Genomic DNA, 25,956 nt, shown 5'->3' on the forward strand with positions numbered 1-25,956 from the left:
CACCAAAATTTTTTAAAATTCTTTTTAACATCAATATCCTTCTAGTGATGCTAAAGAGCTGCAAATCCCAAAACTCCACAATTTCTGAAGAATCAAAATTGCAAGCAAACTAAGGAACAATGGAAAGACACATGATAAGCAAGCTAGACAATATTAAAAATGATGATATTCATGAGATTCAGCTTTAAATATATCACCTAATAAGGGTATAGTCAGAAAAGGATGAAACTGGTCATATAATAAAAATGAGGAATAATAGGCTGACTTCCTGAAAACTGAAGTGATACTTATGCAATATTAAAAATGAAAAGTTAGGCCCTCAACTTTTTTGGTATGTGTTTCACAGAGGACTTATAGGAAGACAGAGACAAAAAACACACAGGAAAAAATGGTCTGGGTGGCTGGTGATCTGCATCACTAGTATCTACATCAATGATTATGAATTGACTATAAAAATATTTTTTATAAACTTAAAAGCATATAATGAAGAATTTCCATGATTTCAACTATCTTATGTTGACTTCCTGAAGCTGTTATTTTGTGTTAATTTCCTGATGAAGCTAAAACTCCCCTAAAGAGTCACTCTTTGTATTTTTTTTTTTTTTGGCTGAGGCAATTGGGGTTAAGTGACTTGCCCAGGGTCATACAGCTAGGAAATGTTAAGTGTCTAGAGTCACATTTGAACTCAGGTCCTCCTGACTTCAGGGTTGGTGCGCTATCCACTGCGTCACCTACCTGCTCCTCAATAACTCATTTTAAAAATACAGAGTGGGACAGCTGGGTGGCACAGTGGCTTGAGTATCAGTCCTATAATCAGGACCTGAGTTCTGAGTTCAAATCTGGCCTTAGACGCTTAACACTCACTAGCTGTGTGACCCTGGGCAAGTCACTTAACCCCAACTGTATCAGGGGAAAAAAGCTAGTTACTGAAGATAGATTTTAAGGCAGTTTTTTTTTGATATCATTGTGCATTATAGTCTAATAATGAATAATGAATAATGAAAGCCACTGGGCCAAAGTTGCTATCCTTCCCTCCATTTATTATACTATTAAAAAAAAAAAAAAAGCCAAAAGACCAAAGATAGGGATTCAAGTCATGAAAGAAAAATATAAAAACACTAAAAAATTGTTAAGCTTATAGATTGTTATAAATAACATCAATGATTCTTATGCCTTAGAAATTACAACAGATCAAGAATCTACCAGTGAGAAAAGACAAATTTTTATCAGCAGTAGGTTACATAACCAATGAAGCAAGCAGACACAATATTCTGTGGAATGAGAAAGGGCATAGAGCTTTAGAAAGAAGTTTGTCTATTATTAAGCGGACAGAAATGAAAATAATGTCAGAATAACTCAAGTGTGTAACAGTTCATGCTCAGATACACTTTAATCATTTAGAAAGACACTGGAAACTTATTAACTCCTTTAGAATTATTCCCATATTCAAGTTTTTATGACTTTATCAGAGATATATAAAAAATCCAAGAGTTGAAGGATTTGTAAAGAGATCATTTGGTTCATTTCCCTGCCTAGGACACTCCCAAAGTATGCCCAATGAGAGCACGATAAAGAAGTTAACACCTGTAATCTGTAATGTTCTCTCTAAAATGTAATGTTCTCTCTTTCGGTTTCCTTGGGGTCTCTGGGAGCAGCCTTTGTTTCAGTTCGTTAGTCACCACAAGTGTAACCAGATTTTAAAGTCCAAATCCTTTATTATCTCTTTTAAAGTCTCATCTCCTTCACTTGGGCCTTGGCTAGTTCTCTGGAGGCCTTCCAGAGTCTTGGTTTCAGTGGGGAAGCAAAGGAAGAGAGCCTGCTACCAAGACAGTGTGAGATGGGATGAATTTGTCTGAGTCCAAGGGTTTGTGCTCTAGCTTTCAGCCTCCAGCCTTCTGTCCGCTTGTCTCTGAATTTCTGAATCTTCCTGGCTGAGGCTTCTAGCTTATATGCTACACACTGAGTACAAACCAATCATTATATCACTACTAGATTTAATCATTGTGTCCTCAATTCCACTTAGTACCTTGTTTAAGTTCTGGCTCATAACTATCTCCTTGTAGGATTAAATCAATCATATTGAATCATGCTAAATTAGCTAACTATTGTCTCTATCAATTCCACTGACTTAGTTCCTTTTAAGAATCCTTTGTTTCAGAGTTCTGGCCCATAACAAACTCCAATAATTTATTTTCTTAACTTTTAATTTATACTCTTAAAGCAAATGGTATTATTTTTCATTTGTGTTAACTGAATTTTTATCATCACAACAATGGTTCACTAGTACAGTTTTTTGGCCATGGAAAGACATAAAAATAATCTATTAAGGTAAAAAGAAGGTGTGATTTGTGCTGGCAAAAAGAGTTTCTAAATGATGAAATCAGATCTTCTGAAGTGCTGATTAAATCAACAGTATAAGATCTGAATGTCTACTTAATTTCAGCATCCACCCAGAGTTCATTTTCATTTAAAAGTAAGTACTGATTGCCACATTTTCCCAAAAAATACTGATAAAAAGCAAAGCTATTATAAGAATAAGAAAATTTTAATTTAAAATATCCCTTTAAAATATTTGCTACTGCTACACAACACTCTCAGAAATTTGTGAGTTATCAATAACAACAAAGACATGTGACATGTTCTTATTTCTCCTCTCTTGATGAGCAATAAATCCATCCTCATCATGTAACATGTACAAGAAAAATTATTTTTTTGAAAAATAACCAAAATTTCTATTAGCATTTCTATGCATTTTACTTGTTTTGTTTTTTTTAAGAAATTAGAGACCATATGGCACAATAATTAATGTTTACTGATCTAAAAGCCAATCCCCAACTTATGAACATGTCTTGATTATAAAGTTCATTTTAAGGTCAACTATCAGAGTTAAGAATCTTTTTTCATAGAAAAATCATCATATAGCATGATACCAACTCAAAAAAACCTGAGTTACACAATGCAGTATAACTATAGTACTATTCAACCTAGCTAGCTTTTTTAACACATGGGAAAATGAGAGCTAATTCCAAGCATAAAGGATAGAAATGTATATACTTCAATACAGTCCCAGACATGAGAAACCAACCCTTTTCCATCTATTAAAATTGGTTCCATGGGGGGAAAGGAACAGAGAATAAGATTCTGTGGAATGAATTCTAGTAGCAATACTTGGGAGGTGGGTCTAGATGTCAAACCCTCCACACTCCAGAGGGCTGATGAACTAGATTAAAATGTAATTAGAAAATATTTAACAAAATAAATTAAAAATGTTAGTTTATAACATTCCAAATTAATATATGTATGGCTTCTCTTTGTAGTAGCCAGAAATTGGAAACTGAGTGGATGCCAATCAATTGGAGAATGGCTGAATAAATTGTGGTATATCAATATTATGGAATATTATTTTCTGTAAGAAATGACCAACAGAATGATTTCAGAAAGGCCTGGAGAGACTTAAACGAACTGATGCTGAGTGAAACGAGCAGGGCCAGGAGATCATTATATGTTGGAATCCTTACAAACTGCTAACTAATTAGAGTTGATCTAATCTTACAAGAAGATGTTTTGGGCAGAACCTGAAACAAGGTACTAAGTAGGACTAATTAATACCAGGCTTGTGTTCACACCTTTACTCATTGGAGTTCACAAGTATGCCAGATTCACAAAGTAAACTTTGTACCTTTATGAGTTCACACCTCCCTTGAAGCTCTTTGGGCCAGAGAGCACTATGGGAGAAAGCCCATAATCCCTCTCTTTCGTATCCCACAATTCCTCCCTCTTGGATAAAAGAAACAGACAGAGGCTCTCGGTCAGATTTCAGCAGAGTTACATCAGAAGCCCTCTCTACGAGGCAAGGCAAGAGAGAATATATATTCCACTTGGCTGGCTGGTCGCAGAAGAGAGTTCAGCTGCATTGGAGAGGAGTTGGTGGCTGGGCTCCTACACTTCCCCCACTGAGACCAAGCTGGTCTGAAAGACTCCCCAGAAAGCTAGCCGAGCCCCAAGTGAAGGAAACAAGAGATTCATTCCATCTCTGTGCTGGTTGGAGGCTGAAGAAAGCAGAGGCAGAGGCTGAAGGACCAGAACCTTTGGATTTGGAGATATTCGGAGGGCTCTAAGCTAAACCGGCTGGGTTTTGAGAAGAACAAGAACTCCAACATTTGAATTCCAACAATTATATACTTCAACAACAATACTATATGATAATCAATTCTGATGGACCTGGCCATCCTCAGCAATGAGATGAACCAAATCAGTTCCAATGGAGCAGTAATGAACTGAACCAACTATGCCCAGCGAAAGAACTCTGGGAGATGACTAAGAACTATTACATTGAATTCCCAATCCCTATATTTTTGCACACCTGCATTTTTTATTTTCTTCACAGGTTAATTGTACAATATTTTAGAGCACGATTCTTTTTGTATAGCAAAATAACGGTTTGGTCACGTATACTTATTGTGTATCTAATTTATATTTTAATATATTTAACATCTACTGGTCATCCTGCCATCTGGGGGAGGGGGTGGGGAGAAGGAGAGGAAAAATTGGAACAAGAGGTTTGGCAATTGTCAATGCTATAAAGTTACCCATACATATAACCTGTAAATAAAAGGCTATTAAAAAAAAAAAAAAGGAAGAAAGAAAGAAATAATTAAAATATATACATATATATGAGACCGGTTAAATAATTTAGCTTAAAAAGACCAAGGTCTCCTACTGCATCCAGGGCCACTTCTGGTTGTGCTGATGAGGAGGGGAAAGTGAAGCCAGCAGCTTTGTCCAGCTCTCCCTCACCTAAATCTAATTCACTTGCCTGTCACAGCATCATCTCCCTGCCATCATGGTCTTCTTCGAAGACGAAGAAAGAAGCAACAACTTTACTCCTTAGACAGGACTCTTGAATTCAATGACTTTGGCCTCTGGGGTTTCTTGAATAAGATATTTTCAACAAGTATCCCTCTTCATCTCTACTTCCTGACTTTCTTGACTTCTATCTTAATCCCACTTTCTACCAAAACCTTTCCCAATCCTTCTTAAATCGAAGTAACCATCCTTCTGTTCATTATTTGTTATTTTCCCTGCATATAACTTGTCTGTACATATTCATTTACATGCTGTCTTCCTTAATAGATTGTTATCTCCTCTGGGATAGGAACTATCTTTTGCCTTTCCTTATATTTGGCACATAGTAGGTCCTTAATGCTTACTGACTTGCTGACCTGCCTGGGAAGAATAACGAAGCTCCTCTCATTCATGGTGCTGTCACACCATGAGCTCTGGAGTGTAGCAGCAGCTATTCATTTACAAAGTGTTTTTAAATAAAAAAACTGTCTATACAAAACCAGCACCAAATACAGTTCCTGGTAGAGCAGATGATGAATAAATGTTTATGATTTATAAAATGATGGTTAGCAAATTGGCCCATGGGCTAGTCAGTCAGTCAATAAGTTAAGTAAATTACTATGTGCCCAGCACTGGGCTAAGCACTGGGCCAAATTTGACCTGCCTTCTGATTTTATACCGTTGTAAGTTAAGAATATTTTTTCTTTTCTTTTTTTTTCTTCTTTTTTTAAACCATTCAGCCTTCCCTTTCTTTCCCATATCAATGCCCAGAAAACGAAACAAAATTTTAAACCAACATTTTTGTATACACATCATAATATGATCCAAAAAGACACAATGTTTTTTAAAAAGCACTATACATCAATAAAACTTTTCCTTTTTAAGTCATTAGGAGATAAGTGCCAAAGGATGTAATGGGCTGAGGCTTGAGTTGATGCACTGAGGTCCCAAGTACATGAGGCTAAATAGTAATTGGACCATACTCTATTAATATATAAGCTTGGAGAAAGAATGGCCCCGCCCACTCTTTGTGCAAGTCCTGATATGTTGTAAGTCCTGATGTGTTGTATAGGAAATGACGATTTTGGTGGGTGGAGGCAGGGGAGTGGAAAAGGAAGGGGAAGGAGAGACTTTTGGGATTTGTTATTGCGCCGGTTTGCTCAAGTCAGATCGCTCTCTGTTAGCTGGCTTCCTGTCACAGCTGCCCACATTGCTATAGCAATCTTTCTTGCCCATATTGCTATCTCAATCTTTATTCACCTCTTCACTTCAATAAATATTGAAGATTTTTCCCTTAACCTGAATTCCTGACTCCAGCTGATTTTAAATATGCGGTCATTACAAAATTACAAAAGGCAAAAAAAAAAAAAAAAAAAAAAAATCCAGATCTGAAACACAAGAGAGAATACTTGATATAGAATTCTGAAAACTCAAATTCTGATGCCAATTCTATTACTTTCTAGATATGTGGCCCAAAGCAAGTCACTTGTCATTTTCTTTCTCTACAAAAATAAGTGGTTAGGATTAAATGATCTCTAACTTTCCTTTTATCTGAGAATGGGTATTTAACATATTCATACGTGAATGATATCTTATGCATAAGTTAATTCTACTATGTAGGTATAGGAGCTATGGGGTAAGTGTCCCCATAAATGAAGAGTCAAAATATTTTAGAAGTTTTATATCTAGAAACCACTAATAAGAAATAAGGCAGATACTTACAGACTTTCGGATATCTTTTGAAGACAGATCAATTAACTTTTTGTTCATAGACCACTCTTCATCAGATTCCATTATAGCTTTCTAAAAAAATTATTTTGAAAATTAAAAACATGATATAGAAATAAATATGACAAACAATTTAAAATGAAATAATGCCAACTGTCAATAGGACTACTGTTCTGCATAAGACTTAATTTAGTTACTTGAAATTATTTTTATGAGGTTTAAATATTTTAAAAATCAGAAATTACTGTCTTGAACTGACTTCTTAACTTTTAATACTCACCCAACATTTCATAATATAATTATTTTTAATAAGAATTTTCAATTTAATATTAAATGTAAAAGGTCATCATATTCGTGTTCAGAGAAATCTATTCATATGAATTCATTAGTTTAATCAATTGAGCTCATTTTTCAAATATTTGAAAAATTACCTTACAAATCATCACTGGCACTCAAAGCCACATGATTATTTCTACCTATATAATAAAGTAGAAAATTAAAGGGGGAAATTTGAAAAAAAAAAAAAAAACAGGAAATATTCAGGAATTTAAATCTGGCACTTCTTCCTGGATCAAAAAGGTCATAAATTACTTGATGCTAAGACAAATAACTGACAGAGAATATGACAAAAACTAAATTATTTCCATTCCCATTTTGTAGAATTTTCCTATTCAAACTGAAAATATCTCAACATGAAATCATAATATGAGATAATATATAAAACAGTGCTGATTTTGGAGTCAAAGGACATAGGTTCAAATATTCTTTCTGCTTCTTCCTATTTGTATAGCCTGTGCTAATTATTTAACATTTCTGGATTATATTTTTCATTTAAAAAATAAGGGAATAGAATTAAATGATCGTTGGGAAATTTCCATTTCTAAATCTTTGTTCTTAATAAAGACTCAAATAGTATAATTTAATTCTATTAAATTACTATAGTTCCCTGTATCAAGGACATGTACTTAAAAAACATCTTCTAAAAGCTCTTTAACATTAAAATGGAAAAGACTGTGTACCAAGAGTCTTCCAGATATGAATGTGAGTCCTAGATATGTAGATATTTGTAGTCCCAGGTAAATCAATCTCTCAGACTCAGCTTGCTTCTTTCCACTATGAGGGAGTCATATTAGAATAATTCTGGGTCTTTTCAAGCTCTAATACATTATGATTTTATAAAATACAAACATTTCATCAAAAGCAAATATGTAAATATTTGTAGTCCCAGGTAAATCAATTTCTCAGACTCAGCTTGCTTCTTTCCACTATGAGGGAGTCATATTAGAATAATTCTGGGTCTTTTCAAGCTCTAATATATTATGATTTTATAAAATACAAACATTTCATCAAAAGCAAGTAATTGTATCTCTAGTAATAAAATGAATGATTGAGTGGAGGGAAGAGAGCAGTATACAATTCTAACAAGAAATTATATCAGACAATATAAATGAATTATGTTTATTATCTGGTAGGCCATGAGTCAATCAATTACAAAGTCATCATGGATGCCAAATGAATTGTCAAATAGATCACTCCAGAAATCCCAAAATAAAACACACTAATATCTATAGAATATTATGTGATAATAATATACTTAACAAAATAAAAGACTGACATTTTTATTTGCTGAAAAATACTTAATTTTTATCAGCTATCCAAAAACTCCAGGGCCCTAGCAGAGATGCTGATACTTCACCTGACTTCTAATAATTCAGTATTATAAAACAAAAAAAATTTAGATTTTAAAAATCTTACCATTTTCAGTAAAATAGTTGATTTTTTTTTAACTACCACTTTGTGGACTTATTCCATTATATAAAAAATATATTAGAACATGTCAATGCATTTCAAATTCCATGCTCTCTTAAAAAACTCTACCTTCCTCAATTCTACTTGTTCTCATCAATTTACAAAATACTCATACATCATATTAACATTTTATACATTATAAACCACTCAGAACATAAAACCACTGGAGCTTTGAAACATATGGTATGTTACCAAACTCAGCGGAATAAAAAGATGGGTATTTTTTTTTAAGATGTTGGAGTTTTCTTTTTGATAGTTACAACTTAATCAACCAATGACCATTGTCTTTTATTTTGGTCCAGAAATATATGCTAGAGCTAAAGATATGATTTCTTTTGTCAAGAATTACTATACGTCTAGCTATATACTGAGAAGTTATTATGATAATTCATCCTGGCATTTGCAATCTGCACTGTTTGTACCCTGCTATCTTTGGTTCCTATGACAAATTAGTTCTTACATGAGGAATGAAAAATAAAATAGAAAATATGACTATTTTATACTACTGTTACTGAAAGACCAGTGTAATTTGATATGAAAAAAATGTGCAACTTTTTATGCCAATTTTTCAGTATATAACTTTGTCATACTGAATCCCATTCAATTATTAATATAACAATGTGTATTAATGTGTAATATGTATAAAAATGTGATGAGTACATAAGAAAAAGTGAAAAATTGGATCCAGAAAACTATATTTTGAGTAAAGTATTAAACAGGAAAAAATGAAATCATTTGAGAATTTATTTTTAAATACCTTAAAGTATATAGGAGCCATATCTCCTACATCCTTTGGGAGGGGAATACACTCATAAACCATGTGATATCGTTTGTTCATATTCATATTTGTTTCTAAAAAGATACAGTCTAGCTCTTTATCTTCAAACATCTTCACCAATGCCTTTCTGAAACTCTGGGGGAAAAAAAAAAAAGATGGATATAAACAGAACATACAAATTCCATTCAAAATTGAAAAACAGCAAAAACAAATTTCTCATTATGGCCAAGAGGCAAAAGTTGTGAGCAAGGCAGGCCTACAATTAAAATCCAGTATTCATAATCTAAAGAAAATGGAATGGCTTTTAAGGACAATCCAAAAATAAAAGTAATATCAAAACCAAAACAATAAAGTACATAATGAAGAAAAATAAACAAAAAATTCTAATCAAAACTTAAAAGACAATCACTAGCCTTCCTGCTTTCCTTCCTAGTGAAGGTCACTGACCAATTTTTTAAAATAATCAACAAAAGTATTGGTAGTGAAAATAACCATTCTTAAGAACTGTACAATTTTATATACTAACATTGGCAATTAAGATTTTATCAAGTTCATGTACTTTCTTTAAAAAAAATTATTGACATCTTTTGTTTTTATATCACCTATATTTCCTACTGTATTTCTCTCCACTCTTCCCCAGAGAGCCATACTTTATAACAATGTATCAATAAAGGAAAAAATAAATGTTTCATAAAACTAAACAACATAGCAAGAAAAATCAATTATTTGTTTTTTCCATTTTCACTGTTTTAGTCATTGTATATATTGTTTTCTTTGTTGTTTTGATTAGTTCACATAAGTCTTTTGTTCATTTGTTATACCACAGTTCTCTTTTATTGTCCTGACTCAGCTTTCCTAATTATTCTGACTCAGTTTCCCTAATTGTTCTGCTTCAGTTTATAATTGTCTGCTCAGTCCTGCAAAATTACCCTTCCCTCTTACTCAGAATATTTAATAAGGATAAAAGATCTTATGTTTTAGAATATCATATTGCCTCTCCCCATCTTAAGCTATCAGAATAGCAGATACCATCTTATCAAGATGCCTCTCCCCATCTCCAGGATTCTCTTCCCATTAGGTCATCCCATCTTCTGTAGCTCACCCTACCCTGTCAGAGTCCCGTTCCTGCTCTCAACTCCCTGACTCCACCCTTGCCTCAGTCTACCCCTTGAGTCAAGGTGTATATAGGTCACTGAGAACTCACATTGTTTGCTGGATTCTTAAAGAGAGTATAGTCTCATTCAGCCCTGGGACCAAACCATGGATCCCTTTGGTCTCAGTAAATCTCTCCCTTTTAAATAAATTATTAAATACTCTCTAATCTCTACCTTGCCTCAGTTTCTCCGGCATTATAATTATTTCTATATTATGTCCATTGGTTCTATAAGGCACAATTATATTCTATGATAATCATGTGTCACAATTTGTTCAGCCATTCCCCAATTTCACTTGGCATCAACATTCATGTAAGTCTTTCCAGGTTTTTTTTAGAGAATGCTTCTCATAAACAAATACAGAAGAGCAGAAATAATATTTTGCTGACAACAGTGCAATAAAAATTAATCACTAAAGGGCTAATGAAGAAATTAAAATTAGACTAAATAACTTAAAACTAAAGAATTAGTTCATCAAATTAAAAAAATCATCATAGAAATGATAGTAAAGGTAATGGCAATACGATCACACTAAAATTTGGGGGATATGGCCAAAGAAATCCTTAGCGAAAATGCATAATCCTAAATTCTTTAACACAAGAAAGGCCAATTAATAAATAATACAAAAGATATAGTCTGTGCTTAAAGTGCTATAAATTCATGCATATTCTTTGACTTAACAATACCACTACTAGGGCATGAATACCAAAAGAGATTCAAAAATAAAAGGAAAATTATCTAAATGTACAAAAAGAGAAGGCAAGGATTCAATTTAGGATATTCATGTGTAGTCATGAAAACATTTCTATATTAATCATGTTGTTCAAACATAGAAAGAAAAACTCAAGAAAAACAAATTTTTAAAAATGCTTTAACCTGTATTCAAACATCATGAGATAGTATTTTTTCATCAAAAACCCTTTAGAGCTATCTTAGATTACCATATTGCTGAGAATAATAAAGTGATTCACAGGTGATCAACTTATAATATTGCTGTTATAAATATTTTGGTATATATGAGTTCTTCTTTTGTTTGCTATTAAACTTGTGAGGGCATGTCCTTCAGAGTTCCAAATACTTTTTTTTTCCCATTTATTCATTAATTAATTAATTAATAACTTTTTACTGACAGAACCCATGCCAGGGTAATTTTTTACAGCATTATCCCTTGCACTCACTTCTGTTCTGATTTTTCCCCTCCCTCCCTCCACCTCCTCCCCCAGATGGCAAGCACTCCTATACATCCTAGGTATATCCTAGATATAATATATGTGTGCAGAACTGAACAGTTCTCTTGTTGCACAGGGAGAATTGGATTCAGAAGGTATAAATAACCCAGGAAGAAAAACAAAAATGCAAGCAGTTTATATTCATTTCCCAGTGTTCTTTCTTTGGGTATAGCTGCTTCTGTCCATCCTTGATCAATTGAAACTAAATTAGCTCTCTTTATCGAAGAGATCCACTTTCATCAGAATACAATATCATTGTTGAGGTATATAATGATCTCCTGGTTCTACTCATTCACTTAGCATCAGTTCATGTAAGTCTCGCCAATTCTCTCTGTATTCATCCTGCTAGGCATTTCTTACAGAACAATAACATTCCATAACGTTCATATACCACAATTTACTCAACCATTCTCCAATTGATGGGCATCCATTCATTTTCCAGTTTCTAGCCACTACAAACAGGGCTACCACAAACATTTTGGCACATACAGGTCCCTTTCCCTTCTTTAGTATCTCTTTGGGGTATAAGCCCAGTAGAAACACTGCTGGATCAAAGGGTATGCACAGTTTGATAACTTTTTGAGCATAGTTCCAAATTGCTCTCCAGAATGGCTGGACGTGTTCACAATTCCACCAACAGTGTATCAGTGTCCCCGTTTTCCCACATCCCCTCCAACATTCTACATTATCTTTCCCTGTCATTCTAGCCAATCTGACAGGTATGTAGTGGTATCTCAGAGTTGTCTTAATTTGCATTTGTCTGATTAATAATGATTTGGAGCATATTTTCATATGTCTATAAATAGTTTTAATTTCTTTATCTGAGAATTGTCTGTTCATATCCTTTAACCATTTATCAATTGGAGAATGGCTTGATTTCTTATAGAGTCAATTCTCTATATATTTTGGAAATGAGGCCTTTATCAGAGCCTTTGACTGTAAAAATGTTTTCCCAGTTTATTGTTTCCCTTCTAATCTTGTCTGCATTTGTTTTGTTTGTACAAAAACTTTTCAATTTGATATAATCAAAATTTTCTATTTTGTGGTCAATAGTGATCTCTAGTTCTTCTTTGGTCATAAATTCCTCCCTCTTCCACAAGTCTGAGAGTTCCAAATATTTTCACAGAGTAAACACAAATATTGCCTAATGATTATGGAGAAGGAGGAGTAGGAGGACAAAGGACAATTCATCAGAACAGGATAACTTGAAGTTAATATTACTTAGAAACAGTAAGCTCTCTAGATAGTTATTCTATATTCATTAAATATTCTTAAGGTTTTATACTTACCTACTAATTATTCACTTAGGAGGCCATTTGGAACAATTCTCAACATATGTAAATCAAAGAATTTCATATTTAGAAAAAAAAGAATTCTAAGAACATACCCAACAGAGTATCATATAATCCCAATATGAAGATCTCCAAGAAAAGGAAACCTACTACCTACCTTCCAAGGAAACCCATTCTACTATGGATACTTTCTACTTTTCTAAATTTGTAGAATTATTTCCTGACATCCAATCTAAATGTGCTCCTTCAACACTGTAGAGGGCTGGAATTCTGAAAAGGTGTACTTGAATCTAAGACAGCAGAGTACTTAAGATTAAGTACCTATTCAATTGAGATAATGGTTCTATAAATATAAACTTAGATGATATAGTGATGTGATGGTTCTCCTTACAATTGGTGCCTGCTGAATGCATAGTCAAAGGGTAATGTAAGGAAGGACTGGGGAAGACTGAGGAAGAGAGTCAGAGTCTCTCTGCTGTAGTGCGCTCAGCTGGGAAGACTTCAGGCTCCAGATCCAGGATCCATCTTTGAGGAGCCCCATGGAAGCTTGCCTGCCTCCTTTACTTCTCCTCCTAAAGACCAAGGACTTTGACTGATCCTGAGGCCCTCCAGAGAGCTAGCCCAGACATTACAAACACAATGTTTCAAAATCTTTGAATCTTTAGGAACATACAAAACAAAACTAATCCCTCTTTCACACTACAACTCATCAAATACTTGAACACATCTCTCATATGATAAATCTGTCTTCTCCAGGCTAAATACCCCATACTGTATCAATTTAAGACATTTCAACATTTTGACTGCTTTGACTGAGACACTCTTCATGAAGCCTTTAGTCTTTCTTTAAAATGTTGTGCCCAGAACTAATTATAATACTCTGACAATGATAGGGAACATAAGAACGATCACCTACTTATTCCAGAAGTTAATTCTCTTTTAAGGCAACCCAAAACTATATTAGGTTTTGGCTTTTTGTCATTGTTGTTGTTGTTGTTTTTGGCTGACTTGTGAACCATAACATTGAATAGACATTCCATTAAAGTTCCCAATTTTTCCTAAACAAACTTCTGGCTAACCATGCCTTCCCAATTTTGTAATTTGTTAAATTCATTGGAGGAGGGGAGAGGCATGGAACGAAATATAAAACTTTGTATTTATCAACATTAAATTTTATCTTATTAAATTAAGCATATTGTTCAAGCTGTGTCAGTCAAGCATCAACAAAAATATTTAATACATGTGTTTCAGGCACTATTCTATGTATTAAGGATATAAAGACAAAGACCAAACAAAAAACAACCAGTTCCTGCTCTCAAACAGCTTACATTCTGTTTTAGAAATCAACATAAGCTATGTGTATATACAGAATAAATTCAAAGTCATTCAATACAAAGTAGGGAAAAGGGCATTAGAAGTTGGAAGGTAGGGATAGATTCAGGAAAAATATACCAGAGGGTGGTACCTGACCTGAGTCTGAAAGTAAGTGAAGTATTCTGTGAGATACAGGTGAAAGTACATTCTAGTCACAAGAGAAACACCACAGGCCAATGCATCCAGATGGGAGATAGAGTGCTATAAGGAAAAGTAAAGAGGCCTATTTGGCTGGATCACAGGATGCGGGAATGGGAGTAACATGTAATCAGGCTGAAAGCACAGGCTATAGCCAAGTAATGAAGGACTATAAAAGCCAAAGACAGTAGTTTATATCGGCTTGAAGAAGCAAGGGAGTCATATGATTCCATCAGTTCTGTGGTTACTTTGGAAGATGTGTAGAGGATTGTCTGGAGAAGGCAGAAAAATTAAAGCAAGGAGAACGATGAGGAGACTGTTGCCATAGTCCAGGAGAGATGTGATGAAGACCTGACAAAGATGCTAACTATGTGAAAAGAGAGAAGGGGATGAATGAGAGGGATGTTATGGAGTCAGAGATGACAAATTTGACAAATGACTGAATTATGAATTGAAAGAGCATAAGACGTTAAGAACAACATTAAGTTTGTCAACAAGAAACTTAGATGACTGAAAGAATGGTAATGGCTTTGATAGAAACAGGGACAATTTTAAATGCACAGGAATAAAAGGAAATAAATTCTGCTTTGAATATGTTAAGCTGGAGAGGCCCATGACCATCCAGTCTGAAAACATCAATAAGTTTAGGATAATATGGGAATGGAACTCAGAAGAGACAGTAGAGTCAGATGTACAGAAATGAGTCATCCACATAGAAAAAATAACAAAACACATAAAGGCTGATGAACTCACAGAGATAATATAGTGGGAGGAAAAAAAAAACAATAAAAGACTTGAGGAGCTATATCCACAATTGGGGAGTGTAATATAGATGGTAATATAAAGGAGACTAAGAAGGGCTGACAGGAAAATCTAGAGTTCTGTATCATGATAATCTTCAGGAGACAATAGTCAACAGTGTCAAATGTAGCAAAGAGGTTAAGAAAGAAAAAGATTAGGAAAAGACAATCAGATTTAGCAATTAAAATATACAAGCCAAACTTTCTTTCATCTGCAAAATTTCTGAATGTGGCATCTAAGCATTTATTCAAGCAAGTGACAGATGAAAATGTTAAATGGCCCAGGCCTAAAAATAGATCCCTGGAGTACTCTACTAGGTACTTCCTACCAAGCTAACTTTGAATTATTAAGGATTACTGAGTTTGGAACAAATTACAAATTCATCTTACTATTCTATCAATTAGCCTCTTTCTCTATCTTTTCCAAAAGAATAGCACAAAATACTAAGAACAATCACTTCTTTAAATTTGAATCTCATAGATTAAAAAGTTCTTGCCTTCTCTTTCCAGCTTTACCTCATTTTGAGCTTTTTGTATTCATTCTCAGTCCTCATCTTTCTTGCCCTCTGAAGCGTTTGGCAATACTGATGAAGTAATCACTCTCTTCTACTGGATTTTCTCTCCCTTCTAGAACTTTGTGACAGTGTGATTATGATTCTCCTTCCATCTGCTTAAGGACTACTTCTCAGTTTTCCATAGTAGCTTTCTTTCCATACCACACATCTCTAAGAGTATATCTAAAAGTTCCATCTTGAGACCTTGTTTCCTTTTTCTCCATATTCTCTCAAATCCTCCCTTCTTCTGACCTTTCCTATTATATCAAGGGTATCACTATCCTTTCTGTCATCCAGCTCTACCCTTCATATCCAGCCAATAGCCAACTATTGTTACTAATCCTTGTCATTTAAGATCTCTCACCTTCCAAACTCTTTCTTCTCATTCAATCATTGCCTTAGTTTAAATGAGATATTCTAAAACTTTTTGAGTCAACGACAGTTTTGTGAAACCTAAGGTCTTTTCAAAATAATGTTTGAGGTTTTTAAAAATTCACAATTGAAGCAAAGGTTAAATTTCAATGAGAAGTTAATAAATATAAATGTAATTTTTTGTCCTATCAGATTCAAAGGAATAATAGATCCCAGGCTAAGGATCCCTGGTTTAGGTCCTTAAAAACTCTCGCCTATTCTAATAGCCTCTTTATTAATCATCCTAATCTCAACTGTTCTCCATCAAATCTGCCCTCCACACTGCAGCTAAGTGATTTTATTTATGCATAAATCAAACCATATCACTTCCCAGATCATAAATGCTACAGTGGCTCTCTACTACTTTTATAATCAAACAAAATTCTTTGGCTTTCAAAGCCCTTCACAAATTGGTCCCGATCTACTTTACATGTTACACGTTACAATCTACTATACATATTACTTATCATTCCCTCAACACTACAGGATAGCAGTATTACCCTCTTTATTACTCCTTGTATATGACACTCCATTTCTTCTCTAGCCATTATACTGTCTATCCTTCATGCCTATGATACATTCCTTCATCTCTCTATCTTAGCCTTGGGAATAGTCGTGCTCTCTCACTATGCTCACTTCTACAGAATAATTATTGGCAAAGAAGTAATTATTGAGGAAGGACAATCTTCCTTGCTGCCACCAATACTAACTACTGATCAAGTCAAGCAAAAGTGACCGCACATCTAAGTGATTGTTTTTGGTTCCCATCTAGGCCCTGTATCCAACATGTAGGGAAGCAGCTCACATGGAAAAGGGATCAGCACTCCTAACAACTATGAACTAATAATTACTTAGAGATCAGGCAAGCCACGATACCTAAAGCAGCAAAGCCTTCTTTTTTTTTTTTTTTTAAATAATTATAACTTTTTATTGACAGAACCCATGCCTGGATAATTTTTTACAACATTATCCCTTGCACTCACTTCTATTACGATTTTTCCTTTCCCTTCCTCCACCCCCTCCCCTAGATGGCAGGCAGTCTTATACATGTTAAATATGCTATAGTATATCCTAGATACAATATATGTGTGCAGAACTGAATAGTTCTCTTGTTACACAGAAAGAATTGGATTCAAAAGGTTAAAAAAATAACCTGGAAAGAAAACAAAAATGCAAACAGTTTACACTCATTTCCCAGTGTTCCTTCTCTGGGTGTAGCTGGTTCCGTCCATCACTGATCAATTGGAACTGAATTAGATATTCTCTTTGTCGAAAAAATCCACTTCCATCAGAATACATCTTCATACAGTATTGTTGTTGAAGTGTTGAATGATCTCCTGCTCCTGCTCATTTCACTCAGCATCAGTCCATGTAGGTCTCTACAAGCCTCTCTGTATTCATCTTGCTGGTCATTTCTTACAGAACAATAACATTCCACAATATTCACATGCCACAATTTACCCAACCATTCTCCAATTGATGTGCATCCATTCATTTTCCAGTTTCTAGTCATTACAAAAAGGGCTGCCACAAACATTTTTGCACATACAGGTCCCTTTACCTTCTTTAGTATCTCTTTGGGATATAAGCCCAATAGTAACACTGCTGGATCAAAGGGTATGCACAGTTTGATAACTTTTGGGGCATAATTCCAGACTGCACTCCAAAATGGTTGGATTCGTTCACAACTACACCAACAATGCATCAGTGTCCCAGTTTTCCTGCATCCCCTCCAACATTTATCATTATTTTTTCCTGTCATCTTAGCCAACTATCTATCAATACAAACAAAATCTGATCTGGAACCAATTTACAGTATTGGAAAGTGCTCTGGGGTATTGAAAGGTGATCTAATCCACATCACGGAACTTCATGTACCAGGATCAGACTTGACCCCAAGTCTTCCTCATTCCAAGGCCAGGGCCCCTACCACTATACTTGACTTCTCTCCTATATCTCGCGATCTTTCATAAAGTAAAAAAATAAAATAAAATTTAATAAAATATGAACAAGTCAGTTATGGGATCATGTCCTTTGTTATATGATCCCTCCAATATCATCACAGATCAGATTAAATGGAAAATTTTCCAGTTCATATCTTGTGGAGATTTTTCCTTTTTAGTATTATTGATACTTGATCATTTTTATTAAATCTTCAAATTTTTTACTAGACTCATATTTTCAGTTGTACTTTTTCATTGCATTATATATACCTAAAAGAGCTCAGTGATAAAAAGAAAAGGTGCCATGTACATCAAAATATTTAAAACATACTTTTTGTAGTAGCAAAGAACTGGAAATAGAGTGGATATCTATTAATCAGGGAATAACTAATCAAATTGTAGAACATGAATGTAATGTAGCATTACATGCTGTATTATTATATGCTGTAATAAATGGGGAGCATGATGAAGAGAGAGAAAACAAGACTTGCACAAACTAATTCCAAGTGAAGTAAGGGATAGTATATAACAGGCCACAGGTAAGCAAACAATAAAATTTATATTAACATTACAACAATGTAAATGGGAAGAACAAAAGTCACCCAAACAACTAAAATCAAAAATGAAACTATAAAGAACATGTTTGTCCCTAAAGAAAGATATGAGAAGACACCTCCCTTCTTATTCTTTTGCTGAGGATGAAATCCATAAAAATGGAATGTTGCTTATAATGTGAAATTTTCTTCAATGCTTTCACATATTTTGCTGAAATTTTTCTCCTATTCCACCTTTACTTAAAAAAAATCTTTTGTTATAAGGGATGACTCTTTGGGAATGGTGAGGGAGAAATCTAAGTGATATAAAAATCAAAGTTATTAATAAAAATTTTATTTAAAAGCTTGTTCATTATCCTTATAAAAACAACATACTATGGTCAATAAAAACTCTGATTATAAAATATATAAATATGTATAAAATATAAATTTTATAAAATTACAAAATAAAATATAAAATATATAAAAATAAAATTTAATAATATATAAAATAAAAATTAAGCCTTATTAGGTTCTTTTTAATAGCTTTAGAAGACCTCAAACAGTTATTAAGCCTTGTCAATTTTATTTCCACAATATCTTTGACTCTCATCCATCCATCCATCCCTCTCTCTCCAATGCAAGGGCAATAACCCTTTTTCAAGACACTTATCTCCTCCTATTTGGACTAAAATCACCAATTTTACACACAAATGGTCTCCTAACTATCTGTCTCTCTTCTTTCCAATGCATCTTCTACACAGCTGCTAAAATAATGGCTAAGGCACAACTCTGAGCATGCCACTGGATTATTCATAAAGCTTCAAAAGAAAAATAGGATTTTCCAACTCCAACTAAAAAACTTTTGTATAAATGTTATTTCCTGAGTGTGAACTATTTGCATTTTTGTTTTTCCTCCCAGGTTATTTTTACCTTCTGAATCCAATTCTTCTTGTGCAACAAGAGAACTTTATGGTCTACACACATATATTTTATCTAGGATATATTATAACATATTTAACATGTATACATTTAACATGTATAAGACTGCCTGCCATCTAGGGGAGGGGGTTGAGGGAGGGAAGTGAAAAGTAGGAACTGAAGTGAGTGCAAAGGATAATGCTGTAAAAAATTACCCATGTATATGTTCTGTCAATAAAAAGTTATAATAATTTTTAAAAGCAGATAAATAAATAAAAATAAATAAATGTTATGTCTAACATTTCTAAAACTATGTTGCTTCATCAGCTATTTGAATACAAGTATCTGTGTTCAAAATCTATGATCTATTACTATGGGAAGAAAGGGAAAGTGTCACAGTGAATATAGAGGCAGTCTTTTAATCAGGAAAAACTAGATTCAAATTCCACCTCTGAAAAAAAAATCTGGTCTTTGTGACCACTAAAAAGTCATATAACCTTTCTCTAACTCCCCCCTCCCCCAAGGCAATTGAGGTTAAGTGACTTGCCCAGGGTCACAGAGCTAGGAAAGTGTTATAAGTGTCTGAGGCCTCATTTGAACTCAGGTCCTCCTGACTTCAAGGCTGATGCTCTATCCAGTGTGCCACCTAGCTGCCTCCATATAGCCTTTCAGTGCTCCAAACAGTTAAGGTCATAAATTACAAAGTAATTGATAATCTAGATTGTTCAGGACGAGTTTCTACATCAAAGAAATAAGAAGCCCAAATCAAAAAAATGCATTGTTTTCTTCCTATCTTCCTACAAGTCAAATATAAGGAAAGAAGGATAAAGAAATACACATGTTTTAAACAGAAAAACAAATCTAAAAAATCATCATAATGTAATCATTATAATCACTGTAATATTAAAAAATTACTAATAATTATGAGGTTCAAATATCTTGAGGACACATATGTAGTTTACATCACTGTTGCTGAATAAAAGCAAATTCCTCAGAAGAAAAAGATAGATTGGAAGAAAAGGAAGATTAACCAAAAACAGTGCTTAAGAATAAAATATGAAGTTCTGTGCAATGATTTCAAATAAAAGGATGAGAGAATCTTTAAAAGGCCAGAAATGAAGTAGAACCAGTGAGAAACAAATAAATTAGTGAAAAGATATAAGTTCTCTAATATTTTATAGTGTTGGCTGCTAAATCCTGATCCTGTCTCCTCAACACTTGAATTCCTTCTTTTTGGCTTCATAGGCAGTTGTTTTTGTTTTTGTTTTTTTTAATCTGGATTTTGACCATGATGCTCCTAATGTTTTCAATTAGGGATTTCTTTTAGGAAATCATCAGTGGATTTTTTTCCTATTTCCACTTTACCCTCTGGTTCTAAGAGTTCTGATTTTTGAAACAATGGCATTGATACTCCAATTTTAAATTTTTTCTCCTCAATCTATTTTCCAGGTTAGTTGTTTTTATTATGAAATATTTACATTTTCTTTTTTTTTCTGCCTTTGCTTTACTATTTGCTTAATATTCCATCTAAGTTGGCTTCAATTTGACCTACTGTAATTTTCAAGGAGTTTGTTGTGTGGGCAAGTTTTCTATTTTTTGTGCCAAGCTGTTAATTCCCTTTCCAATTCTTTCTTCCTCAACTCTCATTTCTTTTCCAAAATATTTCCCACTTATAAATTTTTTTAAAAACTCTTGATTCATATCTTTAAAGTACCTAGTTGAGTTGCTGTTGTTTTTAATATGGTACTATTTGTAGAAGTTTTAGAGTCATTCTCTTCTTTCTGGGTTTATGTCTTGAATGTCTTTTATTGCTGTTCAGTTATTTTTGGTCATGTTCTACTCTTCATGATCACATTTAGGGTTTTCTTGGCAAAAATATTGGCATGGCTTGCCATTTCTTCCTTCCAGTTCATTAAGCAAATGATAAAACTGTGGCAAGGAGGAGTAAGTGATTTATCCAGGATCACATAAGTAGTAAGTGTCTGAGATTGTATCTGATTCCAGGCCTGGCACTCTATCCACAGAGCCACCTCGATGCCCCTGAATATCCCTGCCATTCCAATTTTATTTATTATGACTCATTATAGTGCAGTCCTTTTTCTCTTTGCCCTTTTCCCAGTTACTCCCCGACTATGGACATGTTAGGTTTGGGTTCTACTATACTTTGGAGATTAAATATGAATTAAATAAAAATATTTTTATTGCTACTTTCTTGGGGTATCAAGTATTGAGAACTCTTAAGGTGGTCTAAAGTACAGTAAGGTCTGTTTGATGCCTATCCTGGTCTGAAATGTAAAAGATCCTGAAATAGGTTTGAGTCTGAAAGATTAGACTGCTATTTAGAATCTATTCCTATCAGCCAGTTGGAAAGCCCTATTCGTTCAGGGACAGAACTGTGAATCCTCTTTGATCTGAGATTCCTGGCTTGGTAATTCCTCTAAAGTCTGGAAGATAAACACATTTTATGCCGTTCTTCTGTTAATTTGGGTTAATCATATGACCACGGTGGCTGGCACGAGATTTACCAAACCTTTTTATTATGATTTAGTCAAACTTTCATTTATAGCTCAATGTTGGTCACTGCTGTAACCCGTGGGGGTATGGTTAAACTAGGTGTCATGGGCTACTTTGGGAAGTGTGCCTGATACTTGCTCCTTTAAACTCAATATAAGCTAAAAGGCATACTCATCGGGTTGCGGAAACTTGCATGTGCAGGTCTAATAAAAATTAACAGTAAGGCAGGGACCAAACCTTTGTGCTTGTGGGACTGATTAAAGCCCATCTAAGCATTTTCAGTGCTTTGCTTTGGGTTAAGATACACAAACAATAAATAAATTTTTGATAAAATTCAAGTTTGTATACTATGTCAGTATTAAATGTTTTGCCTTTTTTTTTTTTCAAAACTTATAAAATAGATGAACCAAGGTTTTGGTTTGAAAGATGGAATATTTATCAGTTTATAAAAGCTTATAAGACATTCACTACAAAAACTAATGACCAATCTACGTAAAACTCATCCCCTCATAAAAATTATCAACCACTCATTCATCAATCTCCTTGCACGACCTAACATTTCTGCCTGATGAAACTTTGGATCTCTACTAGGAGTATGCCTAATTATTCAAATCCTTACAGGCCTATTTCTGCTGGAAGTGAGACCCTGCTTTTTGCCTGCAGCCTGAATCACACTACTGCTATGCTGGGTTTATGAACTTCCTCCATTCTCAGAATCCCACCCAGGGCCTCCCTCCTTAAAGCAGAATGCCACTGAAATGAGCAGGTGCCCTTCTCATTGTGTCCTAGATCTATGACTGAGAAGGGAAAAACAAAATTGGCATTTTATATCTGTTCCCATCATAGTAACTCAGTACAAGTATCAGGGTAGTCCAGTTTATATCTAAGACCTCCTCTTTACCTGTCACCCAGTTTTTCTATAAATACTGGAGTGTTCTGTCTATGGTATACTCCTACCCAGACACAATATCCAATGTCTGCAGACCTCCCTGTCCATCTCCCTATATTGAGCAATGCTATGTAAATGACTCACTTTGATTTTTTCTGTATGTAGGTTCTGATATTTTTATTTCTTCTGGTTTTGTTGTGATTTCATCTTATTAGTTATTTTATTGGTTTTTGTTATCTTTTTAATTAGATTGGCTAAAAATGTATCCAATTTTATTAGTCTTTTCAAAGAAAGCTATTATTTCTTCAATTGCACCTTCTCTTCTAATTTTTATCATGTACTCTTTTGTGCTAATTTTAAATGTTATTTATTGGTTTTCTAATTTTTTTAATTGCATATCTTCTCTATTAATCCCCCCCTTTTTTTCCCCACAAATTTTAATGGATGTTTAAAGGAATACTTATCCTTTAAGAATGATTTCATTGCATCCTGGAAATTTTGGTATGTTGTTTACCAATCATTTTCTTTCACATTATCATTACTTTTTTCTATTTTTTAACCTACTAATTACTGAGGACTTCATTTTAATAATAATTTTGAATCTATATATTTTGTTTATATTCCCTGAAGTGATTATTATTCCATCTACACTATGATTTACAAAGCATGTGTTTACAGATTTTTTTAAACATGCTCTATCTCTGTGCCATAAAGTGATCAATTACTTACAAGTTCTATGTAGCATTGAAAAAGTATTATATTTTTATTTTTACCATGCTTAACATATATTGGATTACTTGGCATCTAGGAGAGGGAGTGGGGGAAAGGGAGGAGAAATTGGAACACAAGGTTTTGCAAGGGTCAATGATGAAAAATTATCCTTGGATATATTTTTGAAAATAAAAAACTTGAATTAAAAAAAAGTTTTTTTTTATTTTTTAGCAGTGGAGGAAACAGCACTTTGTATCTTCAATTATTTTAGTCTAATTAGACTAATTTAGTCTAACCAAATGTCAAATAATTCTTTTCTTCTCACTTTCAAGTGCCACCTTCCTCAGTCCATTTATTATATATTTTCCTATTTTTAAGGTTTTCCTTAACTTATTAATTCTTTTCTACTTCTTTCTTTGGCCTAGTTTTTTTTTTTTTTTTAATTCTTCTATTTTCTTTCTCAGTTAAGTAGACATTTTTTCTATTCCCATTACTTGTTTTGATTATTACTTTTTAAGAAGTTCACTTTCTGAAATTTTTCCCAAATAGATTTCTTTCCATCATTTTGTCATTATTTGGCTTTCCTTCTTTACTTTTCTAGACTTTCATTATTTGATTCATGCCCTCCACACCTGATTCTTAGAATCCTTTGCTTCCTGCAAGTTTCAGCTCATGTACCCCTCCTATACAAAGTCTCACCTTATGCTACAATTATCAGAATTCTCTCCTTCTTAATTTACCTTGCCTTATACTTTTCTGTATATATAGTATATCTTATCACCCTCTGAAGAATTTAATATGAGTCCCCAGAAGAGAAGGCCTTTCATTTTTGTCAATGTCTATAGCAAATACTTAAAAAAAGATTTTTTTATTGTTATTGGACATCTTAAGTTTCAAATCTATAAAATGATATACATCATCTTCATTGAACTTCACAAAGATTCTGTGAGATATGCAAGGCCAATATTAATATTCTTGTAGTAGAGATGAGAAACCAAATAAAGAGATTAAATGACTAGGTCACACTAAATGGCAGGGACAAGAACAAAGTACTTTTCATATTCTTACAATAATTTCATGTTTGGTTTTTTTTGGTTTGTTTTGTTTTTTCTGTGTGGAAAGATTGTTGGATTTTGAGTCAGAGAACCTGAGTTTAAATCGTGGCTCTGTAATTTCATAGCTTTAGGCCCTGGGGGAAGCCACTTAACTTTTCTCTGGACCCAAATTCTTCTTCTGTAAAATGTAGGGGTTGGAAAAAATTGCCTCTGAAGTTCCTTTTACAAGTTTATATAGCCAAGTATTGGCTATAACACATTATTTCTTCAAAGATAATTTATCCCACTACCACCACTACCCTACTCAGATCCTCCAAGAAAGCTCCAAAGTCATTCTATGAAGCAATCTTTTCATACTGAGTCACGTCTACCTTAATTACTTACTGCTACTAGCATTCACTATTGGAAAAAAATATAAATTTTCAATTCAAAACCATTTGTCCACATCCTTTTTCTTGCTTGGCTGTAGGTATATTAAAAAAAATTCTGCCCTTTAATTCTGACAATGGAAAACCTCAAACAATTTCAATAAGAGACTAAAATCTATAAAGTCCAGCCAAAATTTTCCTTTTTACTGCTTTTTTATAATCTCTATATCAGCATGCAGAAATGATTAGAATAGCATGTCTTTTCAAGTCTTACAATTTTCACATTTTCAATTCAGTTGTCAAGTATTTAGATAACAAAAAATTTTTCTCTCCTTTTGATTTTTTTTTTTTTTTGGTCATTATGTGGTCTTGAAATAACTCAGCAACAATTTTACCCATGCTGTGTCTTTCATTCTCTTTTAGAGTCAGGAACAAAAATAATCCCTTGGCTGAAAAGGCAGTGTTATGAAGAAGAAAGGCAGAAGTTTAAAACTAGTAAAAAAAATTAATTTTGAAAATCGCTCTAGTAGAAAAAAAACGAGATAAAGCAATTATTAAATATGTGTATGGCTCCCCAATTGTTCTTTTTCTATCTTCAAATAACTTTAATTTGCTTTCCCTCCTTTTCCAGCCTTCCTATTCCAGACCTACATTGTTTATTTTCAGGGTACAGAACTGTAGAGCAAAAACTTCAAGGTCATTTGACTCATTCTCATTCCAATGGTTAAAATACCTAAGTCATTGCAGAGGGATCACTATATTTATAATCTCCAATGAAGATATTTAGCAAATTGATCTACATTAATATCTACAGATCTTCAAATTTTATGTCAAATATGTATTATTTGCTATGATTTCTGTCTTATCACCCAATTTCTCTCCTCAGGCATTTAATTACAGACTATTCTAC

At 33.6% G+C, this 25,956-nt stretch overlaps 1 protein-coding gene across 2 annotated transcripts in view; it reads right to left on the reverse strand.

The window, feature by feature from the left end:
• Positions 1 to 25,956, reverse strand: part of CWF19L2 (CWF19 like cell cycle control factor 2) — a 121,292-nt gene that overhangs the window by 11,877 nt on the left and 83,459 nt on the right. For both annotated transcript variants that reach the window (XM_051986920.1, XM_051986921.1), the window contains exons 15-16: positions 9,140 to 9,295; positions 6,568 to 6,648 (exon numbers count right to left, since the gene is read on the reverse strand). In XM_051986920.1, coding sequence (XP_051842880.1) covers positions 6,568 to 6,648; positions 9,140 to 9,295 — 237 coding nt within the window. The remainder of the gene's footprint in view (positions 1 to 6,567; positions 6,649 to 9,139; positions 9,296 to 25,956) is intronic.

This window comes from Antechinus flavipes, chromosome 3 (genome assembly GCF_016432865.1).
Source record: "Antechinus flavipes isolate AdamAnt ecotype Samford, QLD, Australia chromosome 3, AdamAnt_v2, whole genome shotgun sequence".
Classification (NCBI taxonomy): domain Eukaryota; kingdom Metazoa; phylum Chordata; class Mammalia; order Dasyuromorphia; family Dasyuridae; genus Antechinus; species Antechinus flavipes.